At 39.1% G+C, this 21,652-nt stretch overlaps 1 protein-coding gene across 8 annotated transcripts in view; it reads left to right on the top strand.

Annotated features, from left to right (window-relative positions):
- Positions 1–21,652, top strand: part of LOC139960303 (casein kinase I-like) — a 51,328-nt gene that overhangs the window by 24,193 nt on the left and 5,483 nt on the right. For 4 of the 8 annotated variants that reach the window (XM_071958579.1, XM_071958581.1, XM_071958582.1 and 1 more), the window contains exons 5-9: positions 3,747–3,975; positions 12,687–12,857; positions 14,203–14,351; positions 15,380–15,560; positions 20,605–20,634. In XM_071958579.1, the coding sequence (XP_071814680.1) occupies positions 3,747–3,975; positions 12,687–12,857; positions 14,203–14,351; positions 15,380–15,560; positions 20,605–20,634 (760 nt within the window). Of the gene's footprint in view, positions 1–3,746; positions 3,976–12,686; positions 12,858–14,202; positions 14,352–15,379; positions 15,561–16,595; positions 18,886–20,604; positions 20,635–21,441; position 21,652 lie in introns of those variants that run through there. The other 4 variants (XM_071958586.1, XM_071958588.1, XM_071958587.1 and 1 more) reach the window with 4 other exon arrangements.

Below are 21,652 nucleotides of genomic sequence, written 5' to 3'. Positions count from 1 at the left end.
AACAGGAGACTTACGACAGAATCTTTTCGATCTTCGGCAGGCCCACGATAGACCTGTTCGCAACACACAAGAACAACAAACTCCAGACCTTCTGTTCCAGACGATTCCACCCCCTGGCCTACCACACGGACGCAATGTCCCTCTCCTGGGACCACATGGATGCGTACATCTTCCCGCCGCTGTGTATGATCGGACAAGTCCTCAGGAAAATTCGGAACTCCAAGGGCAGGTTCACACTAATAGCCCCGTTCTGGCCTCGCAGACCCTGGTTCGCCGAGATCCCCCAACTCCTCATGGACGTCCCAGTGAGTCTACCGGACAAGCCTCTCCTACTGTCCCAGAGACAGGGAACTCTCTCCCACCCAGACATCAAGGGGTTACAATTAGTTGCCTGGAGGCTGTCCGGTCTTCCTACGACAGAGAGGCTTTTCAGAAGCAGCTGCCGCGATGGCAGCCGACGCTAGAAGGGGAACGACCGCAGCGACTTACGATTCCTGTCTGCGGAAGTTCGACCAATGGTGCCGACCGAGACAGATACTGCTGCCTGCTGCCTCTGTGACACAGCCGAGTTCCTCCTCTCACTCTTTGGAGAGGGGAAACAAGTCTCCACCATCAGGAATTACAGGTCGGCCATCGCTGCCATCCACCAGGGCTTCCCAGATGGCTCCACACTGAGCAATAACCCGTACATTGCACAGCTCATCAAAGGCATGGCGAATCGTCACCCACAGATCAGACGGCTAGCCCCCTCCTGGGGACTCTCAGCAGTGTTACATGCCCTGGCAGGACCACCATACGAACCAATGGCTAACGCCTCCCTGGCTGCCCTCACAAAAAAGACACTCTTCCTCATCGCAGTGGCGTCAGCAAGAAGGAGGAGTTGCCTCCACGCCCTATCCACCAAGCAGAATCACATCAGATTTGAGGGCCACGGGGTGAGGATGGTTCCAGACCCGTCATTTATGGCAAAGAACCAGACCTTGACCTTCCTGCCAGGAGACATTTTCATCCCGGAAATTAAGACCATGTCATCAGTAGCCGAGGACAAACGATGGTGTCCAGTCAGGGCACTGAAGTGGTACCTGAGCAAGACAGAGAAGTTAAGACAATCAACTTCTCTCTTCATCATACCACGACCACCCTACGCAGCGGCCTCCAAAGACACTCTATCCAGGTGGCTAGTAGAGATCATACGCCCGTTCACATCGGGGACCTCCCGACCAAGGGCTCACGACGTCAGAGGGGTCGCGGCCTCTACAGCCCTATTCGCCGGCATCCCGATAGAGGACATACTCAAAGCAGCAGCGTGGAAAACTCCAACTACGTTCGTCGCCTGCTACTTGACCGACACTTTACACGCCGAAGCGGCATTTGGTAGCGCGGTGATGCGAGGTCCGGTGGGTAACAGGTCCCACCCCTCGGGCCTCCCACCATCGGGCAGTGCCACTCGGTGCTAAGGTTGTGAGGAGACAGGTAAGCGAGGAGCGAAGTAAATATTCCAAAACTTACTGGTTTGGATATTTACGAGTGACGAGCTTACCTGTCTCCATTCCCGCCTCCCTCCCCCGAGAGGGTGGTGGGACACAGCCGGACGGAGGAGCGGTCGCTCGACTTGACTCACGACTCCGAGCTTCACACCAGATAGACAGAACCACCATCCACCAGAGAGCCATCAACTATGTCTATCGGTGAGTGTACCTATGTGTTTCCGTATGCGTTTGCGTACATAGTCTTCCACTTACGTTCTCACCTAAGTTGGTCTAAGGGTAACAAGTGGCGGACCGTAAATCTTTAGGCTCCTTGTTAGTGTAAGGGGTAGTTCCGCCTGCAGGGTTCAGGAGAGTGTCCCCCCTTCCCGCTGCGCCGGGGAGGGTTACACTCCCCCCTGCTAGGAAGGCCTCAGTGAATTTTTTGTTAGGGGTTCACTTTGGGAAGTTAACTCGACGGGGGTCGTTGGGGGTGGCCAGTCCTTGCCACCCCCACTCCCGCGTCCGTGAGGCCACTCTTCAGGAATGGTCTCATGAGAAAGGAGGAGGGACCGGAAGGGGGGTCCGGTCATAGAGGGCGCACAGTGTTATTTATTTACCAGGACTTTATAGGCACGGTAGAATGAGGTGCTAAGGTTGTGAGGAGACAGGTAAGCTCGTCACTCGTAAATATCCAAACCAGTAAGTTTTGGAATTTCCCCTTCAGCTTGATCAATATCATTAAAACATAATGTAACTGTAAGGTAAGTTAAATACAGTGCCATTATAATGGCAGTGTAGACAAACTGGTAAACACAGATCAATACCTGAGTAGAGGGTGTTTCCCAACTTGTAGTCATAATAGCATCTCGCAGTTTCGTCATCAAGATGCTGGGTGTGAACGCTGTGTACATACACTAGATATAGGCGTGCGTGATTGTATGTAGGTGCACTTTAGACTCACTAAAGTTAAAAATTGTAGCAGGAAGCACTGTGCTCCATTTTACTGTAGAAATAGAAACCTCATATATATTCCAAAGAGATAGCAAAACAGATAATGAACCAATTTATATGTGACCTTTTGTCTTTGAGGGTCAGGTACAATGACATTGAATGAAAACTGCATTATGTTAAATCCATCATGTTATACCCAAATAGTACATTTTCAAGGAAGCTTTGGTAAATTTTGTAACTTGTAAATGTTATGCCTTCATACTATAGTACATAATTTACCAATACTGTATCTCTGAGTAGAAATCATCAATTTTTGGTTTGTTTGTGATTCATGCATTTTTTCCGACTAAGAGACTTACCCTTGGCATGAAAATAAAGTGATATTTCTTTTTAACATCTACTGTTAAGTTTAACAATAATAAAACTGATGATGATGTGTACAAAGGGAGATAAACATATTGCCAAATTTCAAGTGACTAATTGCTGTATGTTTAATACCTGGAGATAAACTGTTGTCGGTTTTGTCAGACTAGATGTTAAATTGCAAGATTTTTAAACTTTACCTCCCTGTTACCCCCTACCCACACCCCTGCTCCTTCGTATTTAATGTTATTTTAGCAAGAAGGCCCACAACAAAAGTTATGCGCTTCTAGGCCTGACATCATTTTATGTCCAAAATAGTAATATTATTTACTCATGTTTTTTTGTTGTAAATTATCAAATCACAAATTCTTTGACAGCAGCTGCCTATTGCTGCAAGTCTTTGAGGAAACACAGCAAGTTACTTTTTTTTTTTAGATTACAAGTGATTATAGCAAAGATAAAATCAATTTTGATGACCTTGCTGACTCAGTTCCTTAGCAAAGAATATTAAACCACTTGGGTGTTGATAATGAGCATTGTCCTTAATTGAGTTTTACTGTTGAAGAAGAGAAAACCAAAGGAGAGTAATTATTACATCTAGGTTGGAAACAACGTGATGATATTTGTAAAATGGTGCACAGTGGTACTATTTTGAAGAACAAAAGTAACACATTGTGCAGTATGTGTGTACATCCTACCTCTCTTACCTACAGTACCTGTCTTCAGTCCACTTTGTCCACTTAAATGCACTATCCCCCCCCCCCTTGTTTTTTCCTCGTTTTTTTTTATTATTCTTTTTTAATTATTATTTTAAAAAAAATTTAAATTTTTTTTTTTATGATGAACTATGGTACTACCAAACTACGGTATAGCCAGTTCATTGTAGCATGCAGCTTTAAGACTGACTGAAATGATATTTTTGATTTTCTTATCGAAATATCTTGAATCATTTTTCTCTTCCAGATCAGTAGAATAGAATATGTACACAACAAAAATTTTATCCATCGGGACATCAAACCGGACAACTTTCTCATGGGCCTTGGTAAGAAGGGCAATTTGGTGTACATCATAGACTTTGGTTTAGCCAAGAAGTATCGGGACCCCCGGACACAGCAACACATACCTTACAGGGAAAACAAGAATCTAACGGGAACAGCCAGATATGCAAGCATCAACACACATCTAGGGATAGGTAAGTTCAGCAGCCCCTAAGTTATATTCCTCAGCCTTTTTGGAAAAGTAGATAACACAAGCTACAGCTTTCTGTTGCAAGCGTATTTGATGGGAGAAATAAAGCAAATTAATTCAAATAGCTGCTGTAATGGAAAGGAAACAAAAAGTTGCGAGTGTTTGCATGTGTCCAGATGGCTTTCCTAAGTAGTGATGTTTATGGGTACGAATTAGTAGAGAGCCAGTATCTCGTTGTTTTGAGTTCTTGAACATTTGAAAAAAAAGGACCCTTGCAGCTAACTGAAGAGATCTGCAGAGGAATTGTGCTGGTAATAACTCAAGTTTACTGTTCTTAGAATATAGAACTTCTCTCCAGTGCTTGTCACGATAACATTTAGAGCTCGCTGCACATTAAAAATCTAGGAATGAACAAAAAAGTTCACGGTTAGTTTGATTTCAAGATAAATGGTTCAAAATTTTCATGTTATGCTCTATGTGTAGGTATCACCTTAGCAAGAACAGTGACCCTTGTGTTTTATTGGTGGAAGTGTAAGGTCACGTAGGGTCAACAGAAGAAACCCTAAATTGCATCATGGACACAACAACTTTAAGTTTGATGTTAATGTGGGTTGGACTTTGTACAAAAGTAAATGATCCTATGAACACTGGTCCAGGTTCAAAGATCTGTGAAGGTCAGAAAATTTCAAAGTCTCTTAAATTTGCAGGACTTAGAAGACTTTTAGTGGACACTTGGATTGTAACTTCCCTTTGATAAGTGTTAGAACTTTAAAGGAGACACTAACTCAACCATCATCTTTAGCTTATCACTTGAGAGTCCTTTGTGGAGAATGAACTATTCCAAACAGCTAAGAAAAATGCTTGCTTCATTTTGTGGAGGTATGAGATTCATCAGTTGTAAGAAACAAGAGAAAAATCAGTCTACATGACTTGAAATCATTCTTTCTTTCGTATTAACATACATTGAAAGAGCAGGACTTTTAATTGGATACATTTGCGGTGTCCGCATTACCCTTTCTCCGATACAAGATGATCCAACTGCCACAGGTACTATCTTAATGTGATCTGCACCCATCCTTATTGACAGTAGCAGATTTAAAAGAGCTCATTACCACCAGATAATAGATCTCTTGACCTTTCTCAGAGATGTTACTAGTGAAGGATCTTGCCTCCCGGAGTTCTCCTCCTCTTCTTCAACCTTGCTCTCTCTGAGAAATTGCTCTCGCAGATTAAAAGTCAGACTGCGATGGCAGAGTAGCAGGGAGGCAGTGAACCTTATGGCTCTGTCAGCAGGATTTCGGGACAGTTCATGCACTCTCCAAGCTTTAAGAATGTTGTCAGTTGGATGCTGTGCCATGTTTATAAATCGCTTAAACCCAGGCCAGGAAATTCATGACTTTTAAGAGCATTGGGTGGGTCCAGTTAAAGACTTTTTCCTTTAAAGTAGCCAATTAATTGAATGTTTGGAATGGAGAATATCTCTTAGCTTTGAAAGGTCTGTCCATCTCACTTTTGATTCACGTGAGAAAAAGCCTTTATACTGCATCACAAAGATGATCTCAGGTGAAAGCCAAAGATGTGCACTATAAAATCTGTGTAGAATTATACTTCAGTATTGTTTATCAGGCCATAGGAAACATAAATGGATATTTAACATTAGAGCTGAGCAGGCAAGAAAAAAAAAGCAAGAGAAGGGCAAAAAACCAAGAGGATATCAAAATTACAGTATTAAAAACCGAAAGGGAGTGAGTGCAGTATTGAAGAACTTAGCATGCATAGACTCCGGATGTGTGACCTGATTAATTCACTTTGGCTTAGGCTTTGAGTACAACGTTTCTGTATGCTGTAGTGTTGGACGAATCTAACCGTTATAGTAATTACCGACTTTTGCGATCTGCCTAGTAGTCATTGCCGACTTTGCAACCCCCTCACAATTTGGCAAGGTCGGTAAGAGTGACTCCATAGTTTTCCCTTTTGGGAAGCCAAAAGTGAAACAGCAGGATCTCCTGAGATTTTGAAAACATCCATGATGATGAATCAAAAATAATTTTAAATATAATTTTTTACAAACCTAACTTGACATATTCAACAGACCAAATGAAGTGGGAAAACTTCTTCCAGTGGCCTGAATTGTTGGTAAAATTTCCAATCCAACTATTTCAGAAGTTGCAAAACTGTTGTTAAGTCTTGTTCTTTAGGTGTTTTTGACCGCCCATAACTTCCTGTCCGACTGCCTCACTTCCTGTCGGACTGCCTAATCTCAGACTAGGAAAGATAGCAAACTCTATGGAGTATGCAAAGCTATTGGGTTGTCCTTTCTTAAAATTCACTCCCACCCAACGGTTCTTTCTGTTGATATGACAAAGGTTTGATATCTCTTTCAATCTCTCACTGGATACTTTGACATCCTTGTTTTTGTATTTAGAAACAAATTTTCACAAAAACCCTGGCATGGTGCTCCCCAACTGCCCGCAAGGCACAAATAAGTCAGTACTAATGAAACTACTTGTTAAGGAGGGAAAGTTCTTGGAATCCACTCATCTTGCTTGGCATCAACTCATTAAAACAAACTGCTAACTCGAGTTCTCATCTCATTCCCCCTCCCTCCCACACTGTAATTACCTCGATGTTAGGTACTTCATTAGCACTGTCAACCCATGTTGGTGAAAGGAAAACGTGAACGGTGTTTGAAAGCGTTCACATTTGTTGTCCACCTTTACTTTCATCTTGAATGTAATACTCAAACTGTGTTGAAAAACTTTGCCAATCTTCCAGTTGGTTGGAGGTTGAATGCCATTATGATGGGTGTTTTGATGTTTTCTGCAGTACAAAAGTTTCATGCAACTTGTTGAGAAATGGTAACAAATTTCTGTAAAATATAGGTCCTTATAGTAGGGTGTGGTCAAAATGTTACGAAAGGCAACTCCTTGTTTTGTAAATGTTTTAATCATCGCCCATGAAGTTGCTGTTTCCTGTGGGGTTTTTTTCTGGTTTTTTTTTTATCTATTGGAGTACAGTAGTCGACAGGATATTACATTATCAAACTCTTCCAAATACTGAACGTTTTCATTGTATTCCGGTAGCTTTATTTAACTTTGCAACAGTTCACAGTTTGGATTACAAGGAGTACTTAAAAGTGTTCTTTGTAGCAGTTTCGAATCCTCTAAACTTTTCTCTTAGAAAATACGAAAGGTTTCTATGTAAAAATAAACTACTATCTACAGTGTGAGTGTGTGTATATATATCCATACTTACGTACATACATACATTTATATACATACTGTACTTGTTTGAACTTATTGACTTGGCTTCCTCACTTTATACCTGTGTCACCACAGCTTGACCATTTTGAACAGCATTTTGCACCTCGATACTGGATATATTATTCCCTGCAAGACAGACAATTCTCTTCACTCCTCCAACAATCTGTTTAATTTGCTCTGAAGAAAAAAGAAAAAAAATTATACCCTTCATAGCAAGAGACAATGTATGAATCATCTGGTTAGTTAATTAAGCATGTGCTGTTACGGTACAGTATGTGGTATACATCACCTGATAGATGTACAGTACATGACAACATAGGCAAAGCAATGATCATGAATTTCATTGTCTTTATCAATATTACTACATTCCATTGTGCGTGGCAGTGTAGATCTACAGACTTACTCGCTTTAGACGATTTGGGTCAATTGAAAAAGAATGTATATCATGTAAGATCAAATTTAAGGACTTGCATTTTTTTGTATAACTAGCAGTTTTTTAAGGTTTTAAGTTTTGTTTCTTTAATAGAAGACTGAAAGTACTATGGTTCAGTGTGTAAACAAAACAAACAGTTTACGGCATCGTTTATTCGATAACTCCTTTCGCATAGCATTTTCGCTGTGTGATACTGGAGAAATTTCCTCCTTATAGATGGAATTTTATCATGTTTATGTGTAGTATCTCTCCCACAACATTTAGCTGAGCACTGTACTGTGCTGTAGCGGTCTGAGCAGAGATCAGCATTACACCTGTGGAATAATTTATCCGGTATTAAGGCACTGCAAAAGGCTACATGCCTTATAGGCAAATAGTACTTTTAGTTACAGAATGTAGCTAAACAGATGTATAGCAGTTTGTACACACTGAACCGTAGGATTCTCAAGTAATGTTATGTTCACCAAAGTTTTATGATCCCTCGTCTTCGTCGTCGATGCATGTACTGTAGCCACGCCAAATTATGTGAGCACTGACTTTATATATTCCCTGTCACCTCCTTACAGTGCTGTTTTACAATGCATGGTGCTGTGGGTATTATACTAGTGATTTGAAATTCCTTTTCATATTTTGCAATTATTTATGTCTGGTGTAATTATGCAGGCATTTTTGTCATCTTGTTTGGCTTGGAAGAAAGATGATGATGAGCTGAACAGTATCGACTGTTACGTTTAATATTTTAGAAGATCGCTGGCTGTATCTCAATGTCACGTTTAGGCAGCAAGCATACTGTACATTAGCACACTTTCCCTCAGACGTATGTGATCTGTTTGCTTCGCCGACCATCATCCGCATAATCGATGCGATTATCGGTATGAACTCTATGATGTACTTCTTCCCAACGAAATTTGCACAATAATTGTAAAGCTGAAAAGCCTGAAGATTAGCTAAACCACTTTCTGATCAATTCTGATCAATCCTGGCATTTGTCCCAAATCCTATATGTAAATTAGACATGATATGAAAACTTTTGAAATTATTTAATGTCTCTTGACATTTGTTGAATAATTACACAGCGTTGTTGGCTGTATATCCATAGGTTAAACTTCAGAGTACGTCATTGAGTTATCTTTAAAAGAGTAAGCTAACTGTGAATATAGAAATCCTTTAACAAAACCAAACACAACACAGAAATTGTAAGGCAAATGACAACGTGATAGTATCCAAATAGTTCACTTATTAGGTTTCAACAATCCATTAGTTTCTTCCAGGAGACATCTAGTGTAGGTTAAAGCCCATTTCAAGTGATAAAATGAGATGCCACATTCCAGGAAGAGGTGTTTTTTTCTCTCTTCCCTCTCCACATTTAATTGTACAGACCTACAGTACATGCAGTACACATAGTACACATGTATTAACAGCACATTGTAACCCTATTCAATATTTCATTAGTGACAATTTCTTCCGTGTGATCTTTGCTGCGCAGTACACTACAGTAGGTGTTTTATTGTTGCAAAATGTTGGAATGTAAAGTTGTGAGGCTTGTCACATTTCTTACTATATAAATTTACCAGAAATTCAATTAATAAATTGAATAAATAGCAAATGGTCGTTCATGAATCCATTTCCATAATTTACCCAAGTTTTCCTCAATTTTTTTTCCTGTCCAATGGGCCGGCTCTGTTGTACTGTATGTACGCTGCTACTGCTCAAAATCAAAACATGATTATCGATCAATGACTAAAATTAGGTTGGCCACACACCCCCACCCACTCATTGTCATAATGCTGTTGTCACTGTATGAACCAAGGACACAGTACTGTACTACTGTTCTTCTGTAAGGTGTGTGTATGATTCAGTATTACTTCACAGTTTATATGTGAGTAGCCTTGGGTATGGATGAATACAGTAGTTGTTGTCAATGAAAAGTTAATGAACATATTTATTTCGCAGCAGCTCGTTTCGCAAAAACTACATGTACAGTAGCTGTACTGTTTCTTTTAGGGTTGTTAACATTAGAGTTAGTTGTAAGTTAGGGAACTAATTTTCAGAGATGTTTCACTTTTCTTTTTAACATTTTTTCAGTTTTACAATTTTTCATTTTTACAATGTTGCTGTTATATTTTTTATTCCACTAACCAACTAAGAAGGTCATTTCGTTTAAGGTTACTTATTGTACTCAAGAACCTCAATGACAAAGCATTTTATGGTCGTTGCATAATTTTGATATTTGTATAAAGAATATATATGAGTTGTATACCTCCACATAACTACATGAACTCACCACTTGAGTAGGTCACAGGTGTAGTATTCTATTAAGAGGAAAAGGCACAGGTGTTGTATTGTAATTGCTCTACTTCCACCTTATGATGCTAAGTGTATAGGCTGCAGTAATCACACACTGCTGACATATGGAAATCTTTCCTGTGGCTTGATATCAAAGACACCTTGACATCAACAGTCAGTGTTACTGTATAACACCCATTTTTATTGTTTCTGGAAAATCCCCCTTTCATGTGATTAGCTTAAGGGACTCTTGTTTGATAATCCATGTTGAGTGATGATGTTGAATACTTCATGAATCCCTTTATCAATTTTTTTTTTTTTTTTTTGGGTAGTCATTTAAAGTGCAATGTCCCAAATTCCTCTTGTTATTACACATCTGAAGCATCAACCAGAGATTTAATCCCCATTTGCCTATTGATCCCATTCGCCTTAGCGATGCATGCATAGCAACCGTTCACTGCTAGAGGGGTTAACATAGCGACGACGTCGGTGATTTCTTTCATACCGTTCGTCGTCGTCTTCTTCTCCAGTGGATACCGTGCGCCTGTGAGCTTTCTCCTCGGTGTAAATTAAAAATCCTTCTTGCACTGATAAGTGTATGGAACAGACACCGTTTATACTGAAATGATTCATTACGTGAACAAGCGAGGCTGGAATACTTGTTTGCACTCGTTATATAGAGGGGGGGGGGGAAAAATTTCACAGCTCTCCACACCCATTTAAATATGAAAGAGAAATTGTAGGCCAACTTTGTTTTTATTAGAGCACTTAACAGCTCTTTTTCATAATGTCTTAAGAGTCACACACAACAAGTTTAGGTTGTCTGGTGAGATTCTTAGGACAACAAGGACTGTGCGGTCATCCATTAGACGATACGTACAGGTGTTTCTCTTTCTAAATCTTCAAACAAGTTTCTTTGGTTTACAAGGAGACCTTGAGGTGCCTTAATTTTGTACACATTTTGCTGGTTATTCTCATTCAGGCTTGATAGAGATTGGGACTTGGCCATTTTATTAATATCATCAAGTGAAATGGAAATGTCGGTCAATATTTCCACCTAACACTCTTCTACTGTACATTCCTTTTTTTTCTTCTTTTTTTTTTTTGATGGTACCAAATGTATTTCGCTGACTTATTAAATATTTTCTGCTTTTCAGAAAATATTACTTTAACTTGATGAGTGTGTGTTGGTAATACACATCATACGTGTCAGTAATCAATTATAATAGCAAATGGTTTTTCAAATGCACAGAGTTGGGAGTAACAGCTGTTAGTTGCAGATTAGTCTGGATAGTAAAACTATTCCAATAGCTCTTACGATTTGGTTAAACCAAAGCAACGAAACAGTTACTCTGTTCGGAGAAATTAAAAGTGATTATGGATATAAAATATTGGAGGCCACCAAACAGTCAATGGGCATTGAGGTAGGCTTGATGATGTAGAAGTAACTTTGAGCAAAATTTGCCAAAATTGTGTCTTGTAATGTACACTATCCATTACCATTTGACCCTTCCAGCACTTACCACCTTTGGCCCTCCCTTCCCCACCCTCTCCTGGGCCAATCCAGAATATTTTGTTTACCCCCCCCCCCCCCCCAAAGTGACATCTATGTCAAGCTGGCAATACTCATCATTTTGATGGGGAAACAGAACATGATTGGAGTTAACAGTATAATCTCCTCAGGATTTTTAGACTGTTGAGATTCCTACTTCTTTGTGAGTTCCATTGCTAAAGTATTGAGTGATAGTCAATGTCATTTCCTTCCCAAGAATTAGAAAGGATTATTCCCCATTCCCCTTGTTTTGGGTCCATTCGTTCAGATGAAAAATTGATAGTTCAAATTATGTTGTAGCTGTCCTTATTTAATATATCAATATTTGGGTAAAAGATGTCTGAGTAACAGTACAGTAGTTATTTTTAGAAAGGGAAATAAAAATTGTTTCCTTGAAGACATTAAACTCAGACACACTCAGAATCTGCTGACTTGATAATGTTGAATAGAGTAAGTGATTGAATGTAATCAATGGATTTGTGGAGGGGTGATTTGAATTAAAACTCTGTAATAAAAACACTGTACTGCCTGTGTACAGTAACTCACTGTATAGAGTTTTATTGATTGCTGACAAAGGTCCCTTCTAAACTAAAACTAAAAAAGTTTTGTGGTTGACTGTGGAGTTAATAATTAGTGACCCATATCATAGCGATTTTGAAGTAAACATAGTCCCAATAGGGAGTTGCCATGTAAAAAGTCTTAGTGTATGTATTACAATTTCTTTCAGTTGACCCAATTTATAATTGATTGTCTGTGTTAAGTTCCCTCTCTCTCTCCCTCTCTGACAATGGTACTGTTTTGGCTTTTTGAAAAATACAAAGATTATTCTCAATATAAAAATTGTATCAAGGTGCATATTATAATGGAAGAAAGCTAACTCAATTAGCCTTACTCAATGCTACGTTTAGTGTTTACTCCAATTAACACAGCCCAGGTGGTAACATACAGAGTGGTTTTAAGTAAAGGTCCTTTAAACGTTATCTTACTAGTCTACTGAATTCACTTTGTATTAAGTTATGCAAAGCGCTAAATTTGTGGCACCTAAATATTTTTTTCTGCATTGTATTATTTTTGTATTATATTATTATATCAAATTTATTGCTATGAACAGCAAATTTTCCTGTCTTAAAAAGTTGTCGTCTTAATTTTTGTTTGCGTTCTCTTCTTCCGTATCTCTGCAGAACAAAGTAGACGGGATGACCTGGAGTCGCTGGGTTACATGCTTATGTACTTCAACCTGGGCAGCCTACCATGGCAAGGCCTTAAGGCAGCCACCAAAAAACAAAAATACGAAAAAATTAGCGAGAAAAAGATGTCTACGCCAATGGAAGTCTTGTGCAAAGGTTTTGCGTGTAAGTGGTTAACTATGAGAATGATTTCTTTATGAAAACCGGTATCCACAAGTCTCAGAGCTAATTTTTTAGCAGTTGTCCATTCCAGGATGTCCAAGGGACAAATTGCAAATGTTTTATAAAATATGTATAACCCTCAGACTTTGAGTCATGCAAGCAGCTTTTTCGAGTATAAATCAACCCAGGGTACTTTCTTGTTATGCAAAACTTGGACCAGGAGGTAAAGGACATTTAACAAGCAAGCTTGTAAGATATTTGAAATTTTAAAATTGATCTAGTACGTATCCAAAATGGGGCATAAAAGTTTGACATTTGTCCATTGCCCTTCAGTGCCCAAGGTCAGTTGAGTTCCCCAATATACCAGCTGTCTCTCCTTCATTCGTGTGAACAGTGTCACTGCTTGAGATGTTTTATGCTGTTGTTGATCTATTGGTTGGTCCCATAGTAGTATCATTTGAAGCAACTAGTCACAGTCGCAGTCTAACTTGTCTCAATGCACTAGATACATAAAGGATATTGTAACTTAAAAGAATAGTCCAGGTCAAAATTTCTTTTTGATATGTTAAAGAGGAACATAATCTAAGCATTCTGGTGAAATTTGCATTCAATTCCTATGTACCATTTTTGAGATATGTTCCTTGTATATATCAAAAAATAAATTTTGACCAGTACAATTCTTTAAAGCAAGAGATGTGAGGACACTTTAGAAAGTCTAGTTAATTTTCAAATCAAAAGTGTCCACACCTGCCTATGATGATGTCATAGCAGCAGCTGTACCAAGCCTAGTTGCACATAGGAAATGGTGCCATTACCTGGTAAGACTAAATACCCAGTAATTGTACCCTTTTGGATCAAAAGAAAGATGTATGGAACATTGCCCTCGTAAGTTGTTTCTAAAAGTGATACTATAATCTCGATAGCTTTCTCTTTTTTTTTAAGGGGGGGGGGGGAGGGGGGACAAGAGATACAAGAGGAGGAGGAGGGAAGAATGGGGGCACTGCTTGAATTATTCAAACCCAGAATTGAAACCATTCTGGGGATGAAAAGAGAAATTTATAAAGCTGTTCCATTGTTGGTGTAAGTTATGTTCGACGTATATAGATAAACACAAACCTTTATTTTCCTTATCATATTTATATCTTAGTCAAAATATGTTGAAAGCATTTCATTGCTTGAGATCTGCAAAATGTATAATAAGAGTGAGTTTCAATTCATGCTATCATTTTGTTGCAGAAGAGGTACATAAATTTCACGTTAATCAATTCATCATATGAATACTGGTCACATTCTTGTGTCGGTTAATAATCTTTATTTTCTTTTTGTGTTTTTCTCTATTTATTTGTAGCCGAGTTTGCAACATTCCTGAGCTATGCCCGCCACCTGCGGTTTGACGAAAAACCAGATTACTCATATCTCAGACAGTTGTTTCGCAATCTCTTCCATAGACAAGGCTTCTTCTACGATTATGTCTTTGACTGGAATATGCTGAAATTTGTAAGTGTGAAGAGAGCATCCTTTGTTTTTATTTGTATTAAAAGAATCGGTTGGGAATGATAGACAAACTGAGGATGGCGTGGGAAGAAGAATAGAAAGTATCGCCATTATTTCCTGTCAACTTATCTATCTTGTATTTGCAAGTACACATATAAGAGGAAGCATTTAGTGGAACAGCTCATCGATACTTAATGCCACAGATCAAATTTTTGGTCAGGCAAAACTAACAAAATATGTTATATTTCCTGGATCTAGGACATGAACATTCAGTATCTAATTGGACAGATTTTAACATTTCAAAGCATCATGGAACAAAATTTGGCTGCGCAAAACTAGATGAAAAATGTATGGCAGAATTGAGACTAAGCCTTGGTTAATCAAGGACCAGTTGGGTCCCTACCACATTATAACTGGGACCCACCCACACAAGAAAAATCTTGGGCCAAAACACATCATAAAAAGCTATATCTAGGCAAGAGTAAACAAAAATTCACAGAGTCACCAATGTGCGAAACCTAATCGATTATTTCTCAAAGTGTGATAGCGATGATCTTAGTTGCTGAACAGTAATAAACTTTTGAAAGGTAGTTTGTGAAGAATGCTTTAGATTTGCTTACATCTTTAGTAATGTAACAAGTGTTTCAAGCTTGCTATTTAAGAGTCATGCAGGTCTTCTATCCAGTCGTTAAGATGCTATTTTACAGATATTGTATTTGTAAGGCCTCTGTCATTTGTATCCCGGCGTGAGAGATGTCTTCTGCAGGAGCTTGTGGAGGCAAGGTTAGAGGATAATATGTATGGGAACTTCTTTGTTACAATTTAAAAAAAAAAATCAGCTTTCAGTGTCCATCTTGTTTTGGTGGGTGTTTGGTGGGTGATATAGTTATATATAGGAATTCACCTTTTCTTAGGGTGCATATAGTGTACAAACTTGGTAGTCGGTGAAGCATTAAAGCTATTTATGGATGGACTACTAGATAAAAGTGTGAGAATTTCACGGCCGTTGTTCTTTACTTGGTTCATTGCAGCAGTGCGGCAGTGGCCGTACCACCGACGAATCTGACAGGGAAAGAAGAGGAGAGAAGGATGACGGGAGACACAATCTCCATCACCCGAGGAGTTCCACCACAAGAGCATTAGCAGGAACCGCTGCCGGAGGTCGCGTCAAAGGTCAAGAACCCAATCCAGCCGCTGGCCATGGAGTTGGTGGTAAGTTGACACGTAAAGTGTTGACCAAACAATAGCGTTTATTAAGAGGACGTCCCGTTACCGTCTGAACGGACCCGAAGCCAAGTCGGGGAGGATTGAGGAAGAATGAGGATTGGATGGCAAGAAGTCAAAGGTCGCATCTGTCACAGGATGTGACGTCGTTCCTGGGTGGCACCACTCTCCTTTTTGATATGTCACGTTGATTAATATTGTGCACCTGACATGTATATGACTTCAACAGGAACATCCCATCACTTCTGAAACATTTCTATACTTGCCTGTTACAATCACTACATTTTGACATGCTCTTTCTCTCCGTTTACTGTGCCTGCACCGTCTGAATGTTTGGAGGGGGGTGGGGAGAGGGGGTGGGGCAAAAACATGACTCCTGACACTCCTCCCTATGATAAGTTATTTACTGGTTGTGATACTTACTAAGTCACCCTGTTTGAATCATTTTATTATCACACACATGGTCTCTCTCTCTCTAATCTCTCTGTTTATAACGGCTCCGTCATTTGTCACAATTCTTGAAGGAATGGAGCAAAATGATATACGTATGTATGTCTCTCCTTGTTTTAGTATAAATTAGGTGATAGGTAATACTTGAAGCTTGTTTTTAACTTGGTGGACATTTAGTAAAAGATTTCGCTTTTCTTACTTTGGGGGAGTTTTCCAGATTGTATTGTGAAGTTAAAAGACTACCAACTTTCTGTAAACAGAGACATTTACAGTTACGTAATTTGCTCCCTAACTGTATAGATGTATGGTTTCATGTAGTTGGGCAAGTTTTCAGGTTGCTTTCATATGTCATTCCACAGAGAAGGGATATCTTTGAGGTTGTGAGGATGTGATTACCATATTTTCTCTTTTGGTTGGTTGTTCCTCGGAATCTTGCTCCCAAATGGAAAGCAATTTTTTTTTTTCAACAATTAAAAAAAAAAATCTCCTTCCTCTGCCATTGTTTCATCTGACCTTTGATCCAAAAGAACCTCTTTGCTTTCTTTCACTCGCCTCCTCCTGCCTTTCTCTAAGGAAATCAACTCCGCACTTAGTTAGTGCAGAGGCTTAGCACTTGGTATGTCATTACTATTTTCATCATCTTTGTGTTGTTGAACGTGTTTTGGTCGTGTGCAATTTCTTCTCATCGTTCGTCTGTTCAAGTTTTTCTTTTCTGTTCTTATATTGACACTGTCCTACTTTGCCTTCTGTTTGCTTGGCTTTAATTGTGACCAGCAGAGGAATTTGATATTAGTGAACGATGTTGCTTGAAAGAATGGCTCGGTTTTTCAGATTCATCCAGCAGCATGGGTTTGGGATACCCTTTAGGTGTCTTATGTGGATTTGAAGGGAACAGTTCAACTTCTTGGAAGTCAAAACAGAGATTAAAGAGTGCTTCCATTTCCTTAAAGTAAAGGTATTTGTGAGAGAGGTAGAACCGACTGATAATATTTAGATACTAAATCGAACTTGGCTAAGTGCCTTTGGCTAAGTGCTTGCCTCATATGAATCTGAAAATTTTGAACGTCTGTCGATAAAAATTAGTCCATAATCGTCAGCCATCAATACATCAAAAGAGAGTCTTTTTTAATAACAAATAGCCTCAAGTTTTTCCAAGTAATAAATCTTGTAATAAAGTATTCTAGTTACAAAATAAATCACTTTGAAAGCTTGAATATACGAAAGAGTCATTTTTACAAAGCTAAATAAAACATTATCTGACCTGTTTGCACCTCATTCTAGTGTTTGACCTGTAAGAAACATATATTAAATTTAAATATGAGATTTTGCCCATTGCCATGGTTGTTGTTCTGTTTACTTTCCAAATATTTTTCTTAAATTTGTAAATATATCTTTGTTGTCTTGCCAAATACTGTGGAATGGGTATTAATGTTGTCACAATGTTAAATAGTTTTGTGAAGTATGTTTGGTTTTGGTTTGTTGTGGTGTTATGTTTCTGCTCTCATATTTTGGTGAAGGGAAACTGAAAGTTTGTGAATGCTGAATGGGTTTCAGACCTAACTTAGCTGTATCCTGTTTTTGTCATAAGAATTTGAATTTAGCAAGGAGGCACTCTGTCAAAATTCTTATTTTTTTGGGGTGGGGGGGGTGGGAGGGGGATAAATGTGTGATGTGGTATGAAAGGGGAGTGTTGTTTGTTCTTCTGGTAGCTTCTTGCTTGTTACAATAATCCATAGGGTGAAGGTTATGTGGAGGTTAAGTGGTTTGTGATGGTATATGTTTGTCGTGCTGAATGTTTCTATGTGAGTGCTTTGTTTTTGTTTTTTGAAAACATTTCTAAATATATATCTTTTGTGTACAAAATGCTATTAGGATGTGGTTTACACCTGTTTGTAGAAAATGTTCTAAGCAATGAACTTGGATTCAGTCATCAAATTTCTGTTATGTGGCATGTGGGTGTGTTTACTGTACTGGGTGTTGTTTTGTTCTTGTTGTATGTTTGCTTATATTGGTCTGGAGAGTAAAAATTTGTCAAGTTACTTGGTCTTATAGTGTAAAAGTTGTGTGTAGTGTAATTGTTGCATACCGTACTATATTGTCCTTGTTAGGATAACAAATTGTGACAGTTGTTTATGCGTGCTCGGATGTCCATGTCTTTTGTTTGTAATAGATTGGTGTGTGTTTGTGGCAGGGGGTGAAGCATAATGTTAAATCAAAATCAATCAAATTGCACATGTGCCAGTAGCTACGAGTCAAGCAAATGTGATGGCAAAGATGCCTCACTGTCGCCCGCACCCTCCAAACCCACCCCCACCCCCACCACCCCCCATCAAGCGACAGAATTATGATATATGACATTGTTATAGGTCTCTAATCGAACAATAAATTTGACGACAAAAACAGATTTCTCTTTACCCGAGAGTTACCCTAGGGATTTTTTACCTTTCATGCACATTCAGTGCACATGAATGAAATTGTACCTTGAAGGTCAAGAAGCAATGCTTCTTAATACTAATTAGGAAAAATAATGGGCATTATCCTAGGAACATGGAGTTGATCTGATGAAAGTTGAAAATAGGTTTGCAATATTAGTAGGGGAAAAAAACAAAACCAACATCTGGTCGCTACCTACCTTGAACTGTCCCATGTTTTTGTTGATTTTTGCCAGATCCAATCTCTCTCGTTTGTTTTTTGTTTTTTCCAGTTTAAGGTTAAGATAACTTTGAATGGCAAGTTGAAAGATTTTAGAAAACTAAACTGATAAATGTGGCTGTAGCAAATCGAGTTCTTCCTTCTCTTGATACCTTTACATATATGCTATTTCCTTCTTTCTGTTGTTTGGGGTTGCCCCCCCCCCCCCAAACACGCTCTTGCAACATTCAGTTGTTCATCGTGGTGCATGATAAGTTATCATTGTTTCTAACTAACCCTTGTCTATGCTGGTTGGTTATTCTTTTGACACTCCTCCTGTATGGTTGTCATCAGATGGTTGTCATCGGATTTTGCACATGCAGCGTATAATATTCGGCTTATATTTTGTCTGCTGCCCTCATTGACATCGTCGAAGATATTTTAGTGCATCTCACTTTCTGCACTTGAGCTGAGATGGTCGATCTTCAGATGAGTTGAACAAACTCATGAGCTTAAATGGCTTAACAATAAAGTAATAGCACAGAACATATACATTTCCCTCTCCCTTCCCCATTTCCACATATACACACACACACACAGGAGTGTTTTACATTCCAAGTCAGGACCCTATTGTTTTTTATCTCCATTGTTCAGATCCATGTACCCTAACCTTAACAACACCCCTGAACAATAGAATACCACTGAGGTCGTGGTGATCCTCTGTTCAAGTCCTCAGTCGGAATACAAACAAGTTTACCGGCGCACACTTTCTCAGAGAGATTCCTTGCTGAAACATGACCTTAAAGGCATTGAAGACTCGCCCCAAACCGCGTGCGGCCCTCTGAAAAAGTTTACTTTCTGTTGCTTGCAAGTGATGTTTTGTACGTGTCGCTACAATATGCAGACAGTAATGAAACGTGATACCTTAATTGTTATCTTTAGCTGGACCTGAGATGTCCATCGCTGTATCGTTTATACACTGTGCTGTGGGTATTGACCGCAGCTGTATGTACTGACTGTACACTAGTGTCTAATTACCGATGGTAGCAAGCTGTGTGTGTGTATTTTCTGGGATCGATGGTGGTGTCTAACACTTCTGTTACACCTCATTCGAAACTAGGTCAGATTACCGGCATTAGACGTTTCTGTTTGTGCAAGTCTTCACACCCTTTGATGATTCCTTTACATTATAAACAGATAAATTGCTGAAATTTGACCAAGTTAATTTAAGAGAATAAAACAAAAATGTATATTTTGAGGATAAAATACCTTTACCTCCCTCTTCCTTCCCCTCCCCTCTCAGTCGGAATACAAACAAGTTCACAGACACACACTTTCTCAGAGAGAGTCCTCGCTGAAACATGACCTCAATGATTCCTTTACATTATAAACAGATAAATCGCTGAAATTTGACCAAGTTGCTATATGAGAATAAAACAAAAATGTACATTTTGAGGATAAAATACCTTTACCTTCCTCTTACCTCTTCCATCCCCTCCCCTCTCAGTCAGAATGCAAACAAGTTCACAGACACACACTTTCTCAGAGAGAGTCCTCGCTGAAACATGACCTCAATGATTCCTTTACGTTATAAACAGATAAATCGCTGACATTTGGCCAAGTTAAAATATGAGAATAATACAAAAATGTACATTTCGAGGATAAAATACCTTCACCTCCCTCTTCCTACCCCTCCCCAAACATATCAGCTCCCTTTTGCCCATTGTTGTCTCTTGTTTTGCAACGAGATCACCGGTAACCAACATGCCTACCGTCCATCCAGTTTGTCCATATTGAATTCATGTTCATCTCGTATTTGTCATTGTGTGTTTTGTTAATGTATAAAGTATCCTTCATGCATGATTGTGTGTACTATATGTATGTATATCCATCACCCCGGTCATTCTTTCATCTATTTTAAATGTTCATATTCTTCCATTACTGCACCCAGTGTCATCCATGGTGCACTTGATATGTCAAGGTATATCCTTCAGTAATTCCTTCCTCATTTCTCCTGTCATTGTATGCACATGTAGTCATTCGCCAATTAATCCATTCACTCATTTCACAAAGAAGGGCTCTCATTTCAGAATGGTGGCTTTTTTCAAGTTTTGAAAGTCTCCATTTTTCTGCCAGAGTCCCTCAATCCTTTTTTTTTTTAGGTGGGGGGTGGCAAATTATTTTCAAAACTATGCCATGTGTGCAGTCTGGTCTCATCAACAATAGGCCAACGTTTTTTCAACAAGTGAATACATGGTTCTGGCAGTTTTATCAAAATGTGATTACAGGTCAGAAAAACTTGATGACCAATCATGTTTATTATCTTGTTACTAGGCATAGTGAAAATGCTACTTTAAAAAAAAATGCTCAACTTTCTAAATTAAAAATGCAAAGCGTATTTTTAATAAGCAATTTTTTTTCTTTTCATAAAGAGCTTAAGCTAATTTTCACAAAATTCATGACAATTAAAATTCGGTTAAAAGACCCCAATATTGAGCACTATGCAAATATATTTGTAAGCACTGATTAATTTCCTAGCTTTAAGTTACTCCATCCCCATTTATGACTTAGGTGATTTTTTTTTTTTTTTTTTACGGTCTCCTAGAAGGTGTCGCCATTTTCCTCATCGTAGTGTCACACATGTATATCTGTTACCCTTGTTTTTGTTCTTACACATGCCTGCTTGTATAACTTCTACTTTTTTGCACGACGTCTCGTCTTCTATTTCTTCTTCATCTTTCTTGTTTGTCGTCTCTTTCCTGCACCCTTTTCTTTCTCCCTTCCCTAGGCTCCTCCAGCGTGCATGTGTCAGCCTCTGCTAACTCCTGTCAGGCTAGCATGTCCACTCCATCCCATAAGAACGATAGGCTTCCCCGCCCCTGGGTGCCCATACCCCGTGGTCAACAGGACCAGGCTTGCCAAACCCACGTCGCTTGCAAAGGAAATCAGAGAGCAAAACCGGGCAGACTCAGGAGAAAATAGAGAGAATCTGGTTTAAG

This window comes from Apostichopus japonicus, chromosome 19, assembly GCF_037975245.1.
Source record: "Apostichopus japonicus isolate 1M-3 chromosome 19, ASM3797524v1, whole genome shotgun sequence".
Classification (NCBI taxonomy): Eukaryota; Metazoa; Echinodermata; class Holothuroidea; order Aspidochirotida; family Stichopodidae; genus Apostichopus; species Apostichopus japonicus.
The sequence above is the reverse complement of the archived record's forward strand: the minus strand, read 5'-3'. Positions and strand labels throughout refer to the sequence as shown.